This window comes from Eretmochelys imbricata, chromosome 5 (assembly GCF_965152235.1).
Source record: "Eretmochelys imbricata isolate rEreImb1 chromosome 5, rEreImb1.hap1, whole genome shotgun sequence".
In the NCBI taxonomy this organism is placed as follows: Eukaryota; Metazoa; Chordata; order Testudines; family Cheloniidae; genus Eretmochelys; species Eretmochelys imbricata.
In genome coordinates, this window is record NC_135576.1 from 131,865,893 (window position 1) to 131,880,098 (window position 14,206).

The window sequence follows — 14,206 nt, forward strand, 5'->3', positions numbered from 1 at the left end:
TAAAGTGATAATTTCAGTTCATGGCACTTTCCATATTTATTAGTGTAAGACTTCAGGGCATTTACTGAAAAAAATCAAGTCATGATGGAGGAGCATCAAGAGGTAATAAATACATTTTAGAGGCACAGGTTCAGCAAGGGACATAAAGCACAAGTAGCCCTGTTGAAGTCAGTGGGGCTGTTCATGTGCTTAGAGTTAGACCCAGCATCAGCAAGGGGCTATTTTAAGTATTGAAGCACGGCCAAGGTACCTGCGGAACACATTTGTGCAGATGTGCTCCCAAGGCACAGCCAGCCGAGAGAGTGTGTCAGTAAGTCTCACCATGATAAACATTTTTTGGTAAAGTTTTGAAATTTAGATGACTGATAGCTGTCACTGTGGTGTTGTTCCCAAGGGGAACTTGAATGAGGTGGTTTCCCACACGAACAAAAGTAAATTCTGCAATTAGGGTTCACCTAATAACTGAAACTACATCACGTTAATCTAACCATATCTCAATTTCCATGTAGGAGAGTTTCAGGCAAATTTTTGTAGCTGAAGCCAGTGCTAGTGGGAGTTGCATAGATCCTGTTTAACAACATACCTATAACAAATTGAAGCATTTCCATACCCTAACCTTTTTAAGGACATAAATAATACTACTGAAAAAAAATCTACATCTCATCAGGTTTTCAGTTTAAGTGACAAAGCCAGAAATGACACCACATTTGAGCTAAGCAATAGAGAATTTCAGATGCTGGTTACCTTTCTGCTGCCTTGAAACGGGAATTCAAGACACTACATAGCAGAATGACTGTCTTGTGTTTTATAATGTACTCTGGGCATTAGCAGCATATACAACCACTGAGTTTGCTGCTCTAGTCTGATCACTAGTTTTGCTTCTCATCCACTGCTCTCTACGCAGTCCTTGTGCAGCCTTCCAAGTGGCACTACGGTGGTACCTCAAGAGGAGCAGCAAAGTACTTAACTACAGAAAGGCTAGTTAGGAAGCAGGTGATTGGTCTCAATGCTAGTGGGACAGTCCCATACATTTGCAAGGTTCACAGTTGTGCACACTGCTACCCCTGCAGCGGATGATGAGACAGGTTATCAAATCTCTGCATACCATCTACATACAGTGTGCGTCGTGGTTTAGGATTATTACCGATTGACCTCCACCAGTCTATAAAGATCTTTACGGAGTAGCTGGTCAAGTGGTTCCCCCCCCACAAAATAAGGCCACAACACTGTGCCTTTTGGTAACTGGTTGGCACTTACTGTTTCGGTGCATTCATTGCCGGCAATGCATGTAGCACCAGGGAAATTCCACTCCCAATATGAAAAAAGTTAGAGTATGAACGTGCACACCTTTAAAATATCAATAAATAAGCACTGGCCATGATTCCTCAATGAACGATTGTTGCAACCCTAGGAAAAGTATATGATGTAGGAACAAAATACAGTATGGCTGAAAGCCCACAGTGTCCAATGGGTTCCATACTACAGTTTCACAGAGTTATACTGTAATGAACTAGATTCAAGTCAGTCACTTGAGAACAGTACAACAAGGCAATGACTCCCAAGAGGCACTGCCTCTGTAATGGAATTTTGTTTTCATTGCATTGAATTGCATTGCATTGAATGGTTATCAGTAGAGTGTCCAGTTCACGTCTTTCCCTCTGTATCCTCTAGCTTTCGCCTTTGGGAATATCCCATTCCATGCAAAGGAAGGTGCGCTGTCTCCTCCTTCTGCTCAACACCATGTCCTTGCCTATGGTAGCTCACACGCAACTTTCTTTCACCTTCTCATCTCGCAGAAAGGAAGTAAGGATTGCAATGTCCACAACAGTCTGGTTTTTGTGCAATGACATGTCCTTTGTGTGGTCATCATCGCTTTGGTCCTTGGCAAAGTTTACGAACACCTACAAGAGAAAAGGGTCGTGTCTTTAGTCACTTTGGTTCTGCTTAGTGCAGGATATTTTCCTCTATGAACTGTTTGTTTAACATGGATTCAACCCTACTCCCTATGGAAATTAATGACAAATTTCCCACTGGCTTCAGTGGCAGTAGGATTAAGTCCAGTATCTACTTCTTGTCAATTAAAATAAGAGTTACAGAAGAAAAGCCCAGGTGGAAAAATCAAAAATCTGCCACACAGTAAGCAGCACTGTCCAAAGGCCTCAGCTGCCTTATCAGCTGTTCTGGCTACAGCACCCCTCTTCATTGCACTGGCTTCGCTGCTCACTGCTTTGAGCTCAACATCCTATTCATCAATTTCTTCCTGCTTATAACCCTCATTTCGTCCTACCTTCCTCTGCATCCTCCGTCTCTCACCCTTTGCTTCTGATCACTCTTGCTTTCGGCCTCCTTTTCCACTATCCCCAGAGTGGGACCTCTGTGCCGAGCATCCTCCTCAAACCCTTTCAACACAGATCTCTTCAGCAATGGCAGTGCCATTCCTTTTCCTCCCTTTGTACTGTGCAGTGCCCGTGCTAGATTTTAACTCTTGGAAGCAAAGGCCCTGCCTTTTGAAGTCTCCTGGAAGGTGCCATGTATTTTTACAGTGCTGGTACCTTGCATTTATAAATACCACAGGCGTTTACTGCGTGCTATATACCTTGCACTGTCAAGTATTACCTTGCACTACTATGGTGCCTCTCATCTGAGGATTTCAAAGGCTTTTATACACATGAATTTCGCCTCACAAGACCACTGCAAGGTAAGCAGGCATTCTGAACCCCATTTTACAGATGAAGAAACACATACACACACATCGGGTTAATGATTTTACCCACAGTCACACAGGAAATCTGTGGAACAGGGAACAGAAACCAGGTATCCTAACAGCCAGTTCTGTACAATTGCAAGACTATAATTCCTCCCTCAAATGTGTTTCTCTTAGCTTTTACGTCGCATTTAGCCTGCATGTTTGATTCAGAATAGGGAGAAAAAGATGCAGTGAATAAGCCAATTACGATAATGAAGATAATACCTAGCTCTTATGTAGTCCTTTTCATTAACAGATCTAAAAGTGTTGTAGAAAAGGAGGTCAGTAGCATTATCCGCATTTTATGAATAGGGAAACTGAGGCCCAGAAAGGTAAAGTGACGCCCAAGCTAGTTGCAGAGTTGGGACTAGAACCCAGGTCTCCTGAGTGCCCTATGCACTAGGCCCCACATAAGTAACCCATTTGCCTTGCTACAAAGGTGAAATTCATTGATGTGTTACCATCTCCATGTAGGAAATACTCAGCTGAAGACAAATGGCCCAGCTCTGCTCCCAGTCACACGCTGGAGGGCCAATGACGTCCGTGAAGTTACTCAGGGTTTCCCAGCCATGTGAGGAGAGGAGAATTTGGCTCACAACGCACTAGAAACTTACTTGATCAAGTGTAGTCTGAGAAACGGAGTAGTCTTCTATGTGGAGTCTTTTTTTGTTCTGGGAGAGGACGCTAAATATCCTGGCCAGAGAGGATGGTGAGGATGGGAGCTGGTACTGCAGCATGTTCCGATGCTTCTCCTTCAGGACGCTGCCAGGAAAGGCAAGCCCAAAGAATTCCTGAACGGGCTTCAGGTTAGGGTTTGCCCCCGCTATTCGCACTACTATTGTATAACCATCTCCAAACCTGCAAACAACAGCACGCAGAGGAATTTAGGTGAGTCTCTTTGAAAAAGGGGTGTCCTTTCTTGTAGCTTAAAGAGTAACAAGAAAGCCACGTAAGAAGAACTGAAGAAGGAGAAAAATCACTCATGTCAATATCCCAGCAGTTCAGATTGAACTGGGATGGGCAGCCCTAAAAATGCAGGCCCACTGACCATTCTGTGGCCTGAGCAAATTGAAAGCGCTCACCTGTTCTTCAGATGCTGGACACTGCCAAGACACCTGAACCGCCCGTTGACCATTATTGCCATTCGAGTGCACAGGGCTTCGCATTCTTCCATGCTATGGGGGCAAATGAAAAAACATTAGCCCTACAAAAAGGCTGCATTTTCTAAATTCACCACCACCACGTAGCACCAACCTGCGTTAACAGAAACAAAACAGCTGAGCTGAACGTTTCGATTTCAAAATCCACCCCCAATTAAATCAGACTGGAGAAATACAATGAAGTATATACCCAACTATAATGAACACTACATGCCTGTGAGATGTAAGCACCACTGATCTCCCCTCCTTGATGATGCTCAGAGCACAGTTCCATAAGAAACGGCGTGCTTTGGGATCCATTCCCGTGGTTGGCTCATCCTGAAAATTACATTTAATAAACCATGTTCTACTATAACATGCTACTGATAAATATTGTCATAGTATATGAAATAGTGTAACTGTGAAGAGTGAAAACCACACCCATCCAAATGATTTTTACTGGAAAAGTTTAAAAGAAGAAAAAGTTTCATGGAAACTTTTCCCCTTTTCAAAACTTAAAATATGATTTTTTCCCAGAAATGTTAACTTAGTAAAAATTTGATCAGTTGGTCAAAATTTGGGGAACAAATTTTGTGAACATCGTTAATTTTTTTCTCTAATTACTAAATTTGATCATCAGTTTCAAAATTGGAAAAAATTAATGAGCTCTAGTTTAAATAGAATGCGTAGCTCTCACTGATCACATACTATGGATTTTAGTAGTTGTCTTTCAAGAATTCACAAAAGGAAAGATAAAACCGTTGCTTTCTTATCTGTTTTTTTTTGCAAACTGTTTACACATAAAGGGCTGGATCTGATCATCCATCTATGCGCAGTACTCCCTTGAAGTTAAGGGAGTTTTGTATATAAAGCAGTGGCAGGCTATTGTCCTTAATTCTTAGTGAGTATCCAAATCTAGACGGTCATTGCCAAAGTAACTGGAAACAACTCTCTGGAACAAATTTCCAAAAATAGAGGCCTGAAGCTCATGCCATATATTTTGCCCTGTATTTGTACATGTAACTACATCATGTTCACATATAAGTTGGCCTTTGCACATGCAAATGACTTGTTATGCATTTAAATGTATACTTCATTGCTAAATGGCAAAACGTCACAGACCTCAATGGGAACAGCATTCAGACCTAGTTATTTTTAATGGAAAAAAATGTTAGTACATGAGCAGTCGTGAACTCACCAGGAACACCACCGGAGGGCTCCCAATCAGGGCAATAGCAGTGGAGAGCTTGCGTCTGTTCCCTCCGCTGTAGTTCCCAGCATATTTTTCTCCATATTTCACAAGGCCCAGTTTACGAATTGCCCATTCGCCAACCTACAGGAAGAGAGGGCAATAGGACCTTCTGAATCGATATCAAGGGGTGAGGAACTACTGCACTGGAAGGTAAAGAGTCTTTGGGAAATAGAAACATGTTTATAAAAATTAGGGCTGTCCATTAATCGCAGTTAAGTCATGCGATTAACTCAAAACAATCGCGATTAAAAAAATCCTGATTAATTGCACTTATAACAATAGAATATCAATTGAAATGTATTAAATATTTTTGGATGTTTTTCTATATTTTCAATATTGATTTCAGTTACAACACAGAACACAAAGTGCACAGGGCTCACTTTATATTATTATTTTTGGTTACAAATATTTGCACTGTAAAAATGATAAACAACAGAAATAGTATTTTTCAGTTCACCTCATACAAGTACTGAAGTTCACTCTCTTTATCGTGAAAGTGTAACTTACAAATGCAGATTTTTTTCAGTTACGTAACTGCACTCAAAAAGAAAACAGTGGAAAACTTTAGAGCCTACAAGTCCACTCAGCCCTACTTCTTGTTCAGCCAGTCGCTAAGACAAACAAGTTTGTTTACATTGACGGGAGATACTGCTGCCTGCTTCTTATTTACATCACCTGAAAGTGAGAACAGGTGTTGGCATGGCACTTTTGTAGCTGGTGTTGCAAGGTATTTACATGCCAGATCATTCATATGCCCCTTCATGCTTTGGCCACCATTCCAGAGGACATGCTTCCAGCTGACTATGCTCATTAAAAAAATAATGCAGCAATTAAATTTGTGACTGTACTCGTTGGGGGAGAATTGTATGTCTCCTGTGCTGTTTTACCCACATTCTGCATGTATTTCATGTTGTTATAGCAGTCTCGGATGATGACCCAGCACGCGTTTGTTTTAAGAACACTTTCACAGCAGATTTGACAAAACGCAAAGAAGATACCGATGTGAGATTTCTAAAAATAGCTACAGCACTCGACCCAAGGTTTACGAAGCTGAAGTGCTGTTCCAAAATTTGAGAGGGACGAGGTGTGGAGCGTGCTTTTAGAAGCCTTAAAAGAGCAACACTCTGATGCGGAAACTTCAGAACCCAAACCACCAAAAAAGAAAATCAGCCTTCTGCTGCTGGCATCTGACTCAGATGATGAAAATGAATCTGTGTCAGTCTGCAGTGCTTTGGATTGTTATCAAGCAGAACCCATCACCAGTATGGAAGAATGTCCTCTGGAATGGTTGCTGAAGTATGAAGGGACATATTTATGTGCCAGATGCGCTAAAGAGTTGTATCTTGCAACACCAGCTACAACAGTGCCATGCGAACGCCTGTTCTCACTTTCAGGTGACACTGTAAACAAGAAGTGGGCAGCATTATCTCCTGCAAATTGTAACCAACCTTGTTTGTCTGAGCGATTGGCTGATCAAGAAGTAGGACTGAGTGGACTTGTAGGCTCTGAAGTTTTACATTGTTTTATTTTTTAATACAGGGTTGTTTTTTTTTGTACATAATTCTACATTTGTAAGTTCAACTTTCATGATAAAGAGATTGCACTACAGTACCAGTGTAAGGTGAATTGAAAAATAAATTTTTTTTGTTTTTTACAGTACAAATATTTGTAATAAATAAATATAAAGTGAGCACTGTACACTTTGTATTCTGTGTTGTAATTAAAATTTATTCAAAAATGTAGTAAACATCCAAAAATATTTAAATAAATGCTATTCTATTTTTGTTTAACAGCACGATTAATTTTTTTAATCACTTGACAGCCCTAATAGAAATAGATCCAGTTATACAGCACTCTCGTTGGATAATGCTCAGTGCCCATTCACTTGGTGGCAAGCTACTGTTTCCCAGGGCTTGTAGTAACATGACTCATTGTGCGCTCATAGGAAATGGCCCAAGATTCCTCAAGGTGCTTGCAGTTACTACACACCACCACTGCAGATGAAGGCCCTTAAACTGATTGAGGAAAATCCTCAGCTGGTGTAAACGGCCACAGCTCCTTTACATAGATACAGCCTGTTAGTATTTCCAGACCAGCACTCTGTTGAGATCTCCCGCATTTGGGATGCAGATGGTGCACGTTGCTGACAGCATGAGAAATCAACAGCAGAGAGGGAGGGAGTTGATACCAATGGCCTGAATGACTGCTCCAGCACTGGGAATGCCAAAATGTCAGTGTTCAAGTAATGAAAATTTAGTCCCTATAAAAGATGAGTGGCCAGACTGGGAAACCCTTAAATTGGTGAGCATTTATTCCCAGTGAACTCAGTGGGACTGCTCCTCAGAGTAAATGATCAGCAACAGGAATAAGGACTCCACCATTTGTCCCTAAATAAGCATTCCTTAAGGCAACAGATCAGTCTAGGAGTAATGGTGACCAGTAGGAAAAGCCCAGGGAGGGTTTAACTGACTTGAAACCCAGGTTTACTGGTAATATCAGCTGCTTTGGGCAGGACACAGTTGTCCTAGGTAGGAGTGAACGAGCAGAACACTTGTTTGGTACTGAAAAAATACAGGAGATGACAATTTCGCTATCCTGTCCAAACAAACGGATTGCAGTGGGCAGCGGAATGCATGCCAGCAAAAATGTGTAACCAGTTCAGCCAGGGTGTGTGCTTTCCGTTTTGCGTACCTGGCAGACCTCTTTCTCAGGAACACCCCGTAAAAGTGCAAAGAACTCCAGATGTTCTCTCCCTGTCAACAGCTCATTAATAGCATCAAACTGAGGGCAATAGCCCATGTTCTGATGGACTCCTTGGATGTTAGATAAGATACTGTAAAGCAAGAGAAGATCCATAGTTAGGGTGGTGCAACATCCATTGCCTTTTCAGGTAGGGAATACAGAACAGGGGTGTGACCAGTCAACATTCTGGAAGTATCAAACCCCAGTGGCTTAGGCAAAGATGTAACTGGATCCCAAAAGCAATTCGGGGTCACATTAATTTCTTTTAAAATGTGACCGTTAATCACGATGGGTACCTTTTCAAAAACGCCTACGTAACTTCAGAGCCTATTGGCATGTCTACATGGCAAGTTACTGCGTGGCAAGCCTGGTCTTCTACAGCACAGTGAAAACCCTGGAGTGCCAGCAGTAAGGCAAGCTGCACTCTGGGACTTTCGCTGTGCAGCAAGCTGATGTGCTGGAGTTTCATACCGTGGTTTGCTCCGCAGTAATTTGCTGTGTGGACAAGTCCTAAGCCCCAATTTCAAAAGTGACTTGGGGTTTAGGTACATTTGAAAATGTTACCCTATGACCTTGACTCAGCAGAGCACATGCTTAAAGTTAGGCAGGTTTAGCCCTAGTGCAAGCAGGGGCCAGTCTAGCAAAGTCAGTGGAGTTACATCTGCTTGGGAATTTGAGCACACAGGAAGGAGAGAGAAGCAGAGGTTTTTCTTTGGTGTAAAGCAGAGGGAAGAGGAGTTGTGTCTTCTGCTCACCTGTTTCCCTTCAGAAAAGCTTCTCCTCCCGTCACATCTGTATCTCCAGTTAGCATCTTGAAAGTTGATGATTTGCCAGCGCCATTCACTCCCAGGAGGCCAAAGCACTGAAAACATTAAAGAGCATATGAATCCATGTGTATTTGAGTGCATGATTTGTCCTGCAGAATCTTTTATTACTGACAATGACACATAAGGCGGGAAGAAGTCGCTGGACTCTCAGAGCTCAGGGTGAGAGTGAGGGACTATAGGAAAAAAACATCTTTTTATGTATAAGTGTGAGCAAATTTGATCTGGAATTAGCAAGACAGACTAACGCTGGCTCCCCCTATTCTGACAGCTGCTCTTCAGTGTAATACCACATTTTCATAGGAAGTTTCTGAACTTTTATTTCAAACTGAAATCATTTGGAAGGGAGGAGGGAACAAAAGCATTTTATCTAGTGGAATAGCCTCAGACTGCGTACCAAACACTAATGTATTTATCCTGCCACCCCAAGGGAGGTCCAGGAGTGTGATTATCCTCGTTTTCCTGAGGGATTTAGTGATTTGTCCAAGGTCACACCCAGAGTTTATGGCAGAGCTGGGAACTGTCTTAAGCACAAGACCATGTCTCCTCTTTATTACAATGAAAACCTGAAGGATTTCAGCTCTGATCCTACTCACTGCCTTCTACTGCTCCTAAATAGTCAGGTAAAAACAAACACAGATCTAGATGACCAATTGGACGTTACCTCCCCAGGAGGGATTCCAACACAGATCCGGTCAACAGCTGGTTTTCTCTTCATTCTATAAATCTGAAACCAGGAAATACAAATTAATAAGAATAACAAACGTGGGAGGGTGGGAGAAGAGAGAGAATCTGAGCCCCTCATACTTTCTAAGACATCCTTAAGGCTCCAGTCCTGATCCCCTTGGATTCGATGGCTAAACTCTCATTGGACTTCAGTGGGACAGGATTAGGCTTTTTACAACTGCATCAAATCATACTAACCATACTCCCGGAGGTAACTGGTGGTTGAGATAATCAGGGGAGCTGATTTTGGTGTCTGCACTCAGGCATACAAGGCCAGAACCTTGGCTGGGGTTAATTGGCGTAGTTCTGTTGATTTCAATGGAGGGTCTGGCCCAGTATCTGATTGGGGAAGAAACTGTAATGTGTCAAGACAGTACCCCAGACATGTGAGACTTGTGCCTGAGATGTGTGTGTTTCTGGATGAAGATGCATTGCTGACATCCAACACATTTTACCTGATGGAAGTGAACTGCCTTTTAAGTCTGTGAATAGAATATATCTGGACCCTGACTCAAAGTCCACTGAAATCAGTGGGAGTCTTCCCCTTGACTCCCGTGGGCTCTGGATCAGGTCCTGGGTAAGCTGTGTGGTACTAGTGAGGGACTGCCCCACTCCCAACCTATCTAGGTAAGCATGAGCAGCCCTCTATCTCTCACCTTGGTCAGCTCTTTGATTTCAAGGATGTCACTCTGTCCACCACCACTAATTATCCTCTGCCTCTCCCTGGTCACATCCTCATCCTCATCATTGACAGGAGACAACTTGGCACTGACAGGCCTTCGAAGGGGAACGAGTCAACATGTGAAAAGGAAGAGGAGAAAGCATGCTAGGTGAATGCATTACAAATGAAAGACAGAGAGGGTGAGACAGGTATCAATCATGCACCAGCATCCAAACAGAACACACCTGGGGAAGCCCATCTGTGTTTGCAATTCAACCCTATGCAGAAGGCTAGCAAGCTGCTTCCATCCCACTTAGGCTTTCAAAGCGAGGCTTCAGTGCACAGGCCATGTGCTGACCCTGTGCATGCCAGGGAACTTCACCCATAGCGAATGCTGATCTGTTTGGTGTCAGAGATTCTATAAATGTCTCACTGTTAAATCCAGGAACATGACTCCTATGGTCTCCAGCACACTCCTGGGCTACTGATTATTGCTGTGTTCACATAGCATCCTCCAGGCAAAACCGATTTCACACCAACTAACGTTTGCTCAAGTTCAAAATATCGCCAAGGACCAAAATGTCCTTTCTTTGAGATGCCTCCCCCAGCTTTTCTCAGGCTGGTTTGATTGGCTTGGGGTACACAGGGAGGTGGTTTTGCACTAGAAACTTTAGGCCCATTCCTACTGCCACTCAGGTAAATGGAAAAACGACATACAGGGTCTGGCTGCATAAGAATTTCCCACTGTCAATTGACAATGAGATGGTACAGTGACTGGCTGCACAAGCATCATCACTAACACAAGGTTGATAACTGTGATTGGACGTTGCTGATTGTCTAAGTTGTAGCATGGGTCTTTTGCAGTATGACCGGGCCAGCTGTGTCCTATATGTCAGAGCCAAGAGCACACCTCAGGCTTCTGTGCATCTTTCCCCCCAGCCCACAACACTGAAGCATGGTGCAGAGCAAGCTTACCTCGGTTTGATGAAGAACCTGTACTGGATGAGCACTGTGATAAGGAAGAAGACTGCCCCTTCCACAGCCATGGCAAAGAGGTTCCGTCCCACCAGATCCCAGGACAGAGGGGACACAAAACGGTTCTCGCCTGTTTGGAAAAGCCGAAGCACACAGTCAGCTTTGCACAGCGGCTGGAGAGACCAACACAAAGATGAAAGGCTCTTGCCCTGAGAGAGCTTTACAGACTCATTTTAGACAAGATGCAATGAGGGGGTGACACTAAGGGGAAAGAGAGGACAAAGATAATAAGATCACGTGGTAACCCAGTTTTGGCTTGTGCACATAGTACTTTTATAATAGTGATATTCAGATGTTTGGTGTGCTAGGAGCTGCACATAGCTATAGTAATAGACAGGCCCTGCCCTGAACAGTCTACAATCTCAATAGACAAGACAGTGAAAGGAAGCATTATCCCCAGATAATGGGATACAGAGGGGGAACTGAGGGGGAACTGAGTCACAGAGAGATGAAGTCACTGAGATGAAGTCACTGAGATGAAGTCACTGAGTTTACAGAGGGGGAACTGAGTCACAGAGAGATGAAGTGACTTGCCCAACGGCACACAGAAGGTCTGCGGCGATGCCAGGAGTTGAACCCAGCTCTCCTGACTCCCAGCCCCACTGCCTTAACCACACGACCATCCTTCCTCTCAACTTGAGGCTGCATTTCACACAACTACATTTCTGTATTTTTAAAGAATCAGTTGACTCCCTAATAACTCAAGCTCTCTAACAGCTGAGAACTATTTGCTCTCTAGTCCTGGTAAGGAATCAGATGGGATAGCTACAGGCTCTGGCCTGTTCAGAGCAGACCTCTGTACTGTTTTCACTACTGTTAGCTAGGCACTAATCCTGCCAGGCCCTGTGAGCTAAGGGCCCTCAGTTCCTGGTGATTTTAATGGGAGTGGACGGTGCTCAGCACCTCCCAGGCTCATGCCCTGGGTGTCCAGCTGACGTTGTGGATCCCACACTGTGTGAGGTCACTTACCAAACCTTTCCAAAGCGTCGGCCATGGCCTGATTTTTCACCATGTCGATCAGTCCCCGCCCCAGGCAGAAGTGGGGGAAGACGAGGAAGACAGACTTCAGGATTTCATTGATGTTGTTCAGCTTCTAAAGGAACAAAAGCCAAGCACAGATCAGCCACCTGCGCTGCTTCTCAAGGCAGAGAACAAAAAGGCAGGGAGGCTTAGCTTGCTGAGGGTGACTGTCCTGCGAATTTGCTTCCCAATGGGTAGAAACAACCACTCCACCACCAACCTCTGACAGCACAGATTAGCAAACAAACCTGACAAATAATGGGAGAACCCTCTGGACATGATGATAATTGTGCCCCAGGACCCCATGGTGCAAAGCACTGTATGTACCAACATCACAAAGACAGTCCAGCCAGGAGGGCTCACAGTCCAAGATTTAGATAATATGCTTGAGGTGAACAATTAGGGCTGGGTCGAGGTAACAGCAGAGGGATGCACTGTCTCAGTGCCCATAATAGTCACAGATTACCATCAGCTGAACTAATGCCAAGCAGGCATGGGATACCCCATTCCCCCAGGTCTCCAGAGGGCAGGGGACTGGTATTCTTATCTCAGCTTTCACTTCCATCTCCCAGTGAATACAGAGCTTAGCTTGTCTGCACAGCACTCAGTAGCTACCAAACTCACTTTTTTCCCTTTGACTATCAATTAGAAACAGCAGAAGAGTTTTAAGCCCCTTTCAGCAAGGAACGTAAGCACGAGTCATGCCACTGATGTCAAAGGGGCTACTCGTGTGCTTAAAGTTACACACATTCTTACTTGCCTTCCTGAACTGAGGTCTTCTGGGCAACATGCCCCACTTGCTCCAGCATTCCCGATTCTGACCACCTGACCTAGCCTTCCCTACCACTCCCCTGAATACCAGGAGTGGACACTGGTTTTCTAAGGGCCATGTAAAGCAGCAGCACTGGGGGATGTGGCGGCGGCAGGACACGTCAGTGGGAACATACGTTGTTGGTGAAGAGCTCAAGGACGAAAGTGGCCACGCTGCCATTTATGCCAATGAAGAGATTCACGCTGGTCAGCACCACGTAGGCTGTGCTGGGGATCTTGAACACAAAGGAAGCTGGGTACATGAGTGGCGTTATAGACCACCTGGTGAGCAGAAAGACACAGTAACACACGTCATTCGCAGCACACAGTCCACTGGGGCCTCAGGGATCCCCTCGAGAGATGCAGCCTTACCCATAGAGCAGGAGGAGAAGGGCCAGCGCAGGCAGGTTGGAAGAGGACACGTAGGACTTCTGTTGGAAGCAGATGAAGATGATGATAACCAAGGTGGCTGGAACTATGTAGTTGCACTGGAAGGAGGAAGAAATAGCTCCAGGTTACTTGCAAAATAAAATCAAAAGCATCTTAATGCTCTAAATGGAGGAAATCAGGGTAAAAATATGGGAATAGAATTGAAAATTATGATGCTATCTGCTCAGAAAATAAATCTGCACATTATACGTGGTGATTGGAGAGCTGGCCAGCCACTCCACATCTTCCTTAGTCCAGCACTGGAAACGTACTGTGTACTCATCCTAGGGTGAATCGCAGTGCCCAGGATGTTCAAATAAATGAAGAGGAATAAGTCAAGGTGTTTATGATTGTCACAATTATTTGTATTAGAATAGCCAGATACGGATGAGAGGTTTTTCACATATGGGGCCCTGTTGTGCTGGCTCTGGACATGCACAAAGTGACAGCCCCGCCCTGGAGAGCTAGCAATAGATTAAAAGACAAGATATAAGGTGGGAGGGGAAACAGAGGCATGGAAAGGAGAAGTGACTTGCCCGAGGTCACAGAACAGGCCAGCCAGCAGCAGAGCTGGGAATCAAACCCAGAGCTGCTGAGTCCCAGGGCAGTGGCCTGATCACACTGTCAGATCTTCAGCACTAGCTAAGGTCAGTAAATTCCCCTGAAAGTGGGAGTTCACCATGCCCTTTCAGTAGGTGTGTGACCATATGCACACGTCTGTGTGCTCATATGCATGCACCAGGGCCAAATTCAGCCCAGCCAGAACTCCATAACTGCACCAGCTTATTCCAGGGGTGGTCAGCTGTGCAGAGACAAATGCTG

General features: G+C 44.3%; 1 protein-coding gene across 4 annotated transcripts in view; it reads right to left on the reverse strand.

Moving 5' to 3' along the window:
* Window positions 1-227: 227 nt before the first annotated feature.
* Window positions 228-14,206, reverse strand: part of ABCA1 (ATP binding cassette subfamily A member 1) — a 135,939-nt gene continuing 121,960 nt past the window's right edge. For all 4 annotated transcript variants that reach the window (XM_077817924.1, XM_077817926.1, XM_077817925.1 and 1 more), the window contains 13 exons: window positions 13,328-13,443; window positions 13,093-13,237; window positions 12,095-12,218; window positions 11,066-11,195; window positions 10,086-10,206; window positions 9,368-9,430; window positions 8,635-8,741; window positions 7,829-7,970; window positions 5,084-5,218; window positions 4,121-4,224; window positions 3,829-3,921; window positions 3,361-3,604; window positions 228-1,901 (listed from right to left, as the gene is read on the reverse strand). In XM_077817924.1, the coding sequence (XP_077674050.1) occupies window positions 1,761-1,901; window positions 3,361-3,604; window positions 3,829-3,921; window positions 4,121-4,224; window positions 5,084-5,218; window positions 7,829-7,970; window positions 8,635-8,741; window positions 9,368-9,430; window positions 10,086-10,206; window positions 11,066-11,195; window positions 12,095-12,218; window positions 13,093-13,237; window positions 13,328-13,443 (1,665 nt within the window). In that variant the 3' untranslated portion in view covers window positions 228-1,760. The remainder of the gene's footprint in view (window positions 1,902-3,360; window positions 3,605-3,828; window positions 3,922-4,120; window positions 4,225-5,083; window positions 5,219-7,828; window positions 7,971-8,634; window positions 8,742-9,367; window positions 9,431-10,085; window positions 10,207-11,065; window positions 11,196-12,094; window positions 12,219-13,092; window positions 13,238-13,327; window positions 13,444-14,206) is intronic.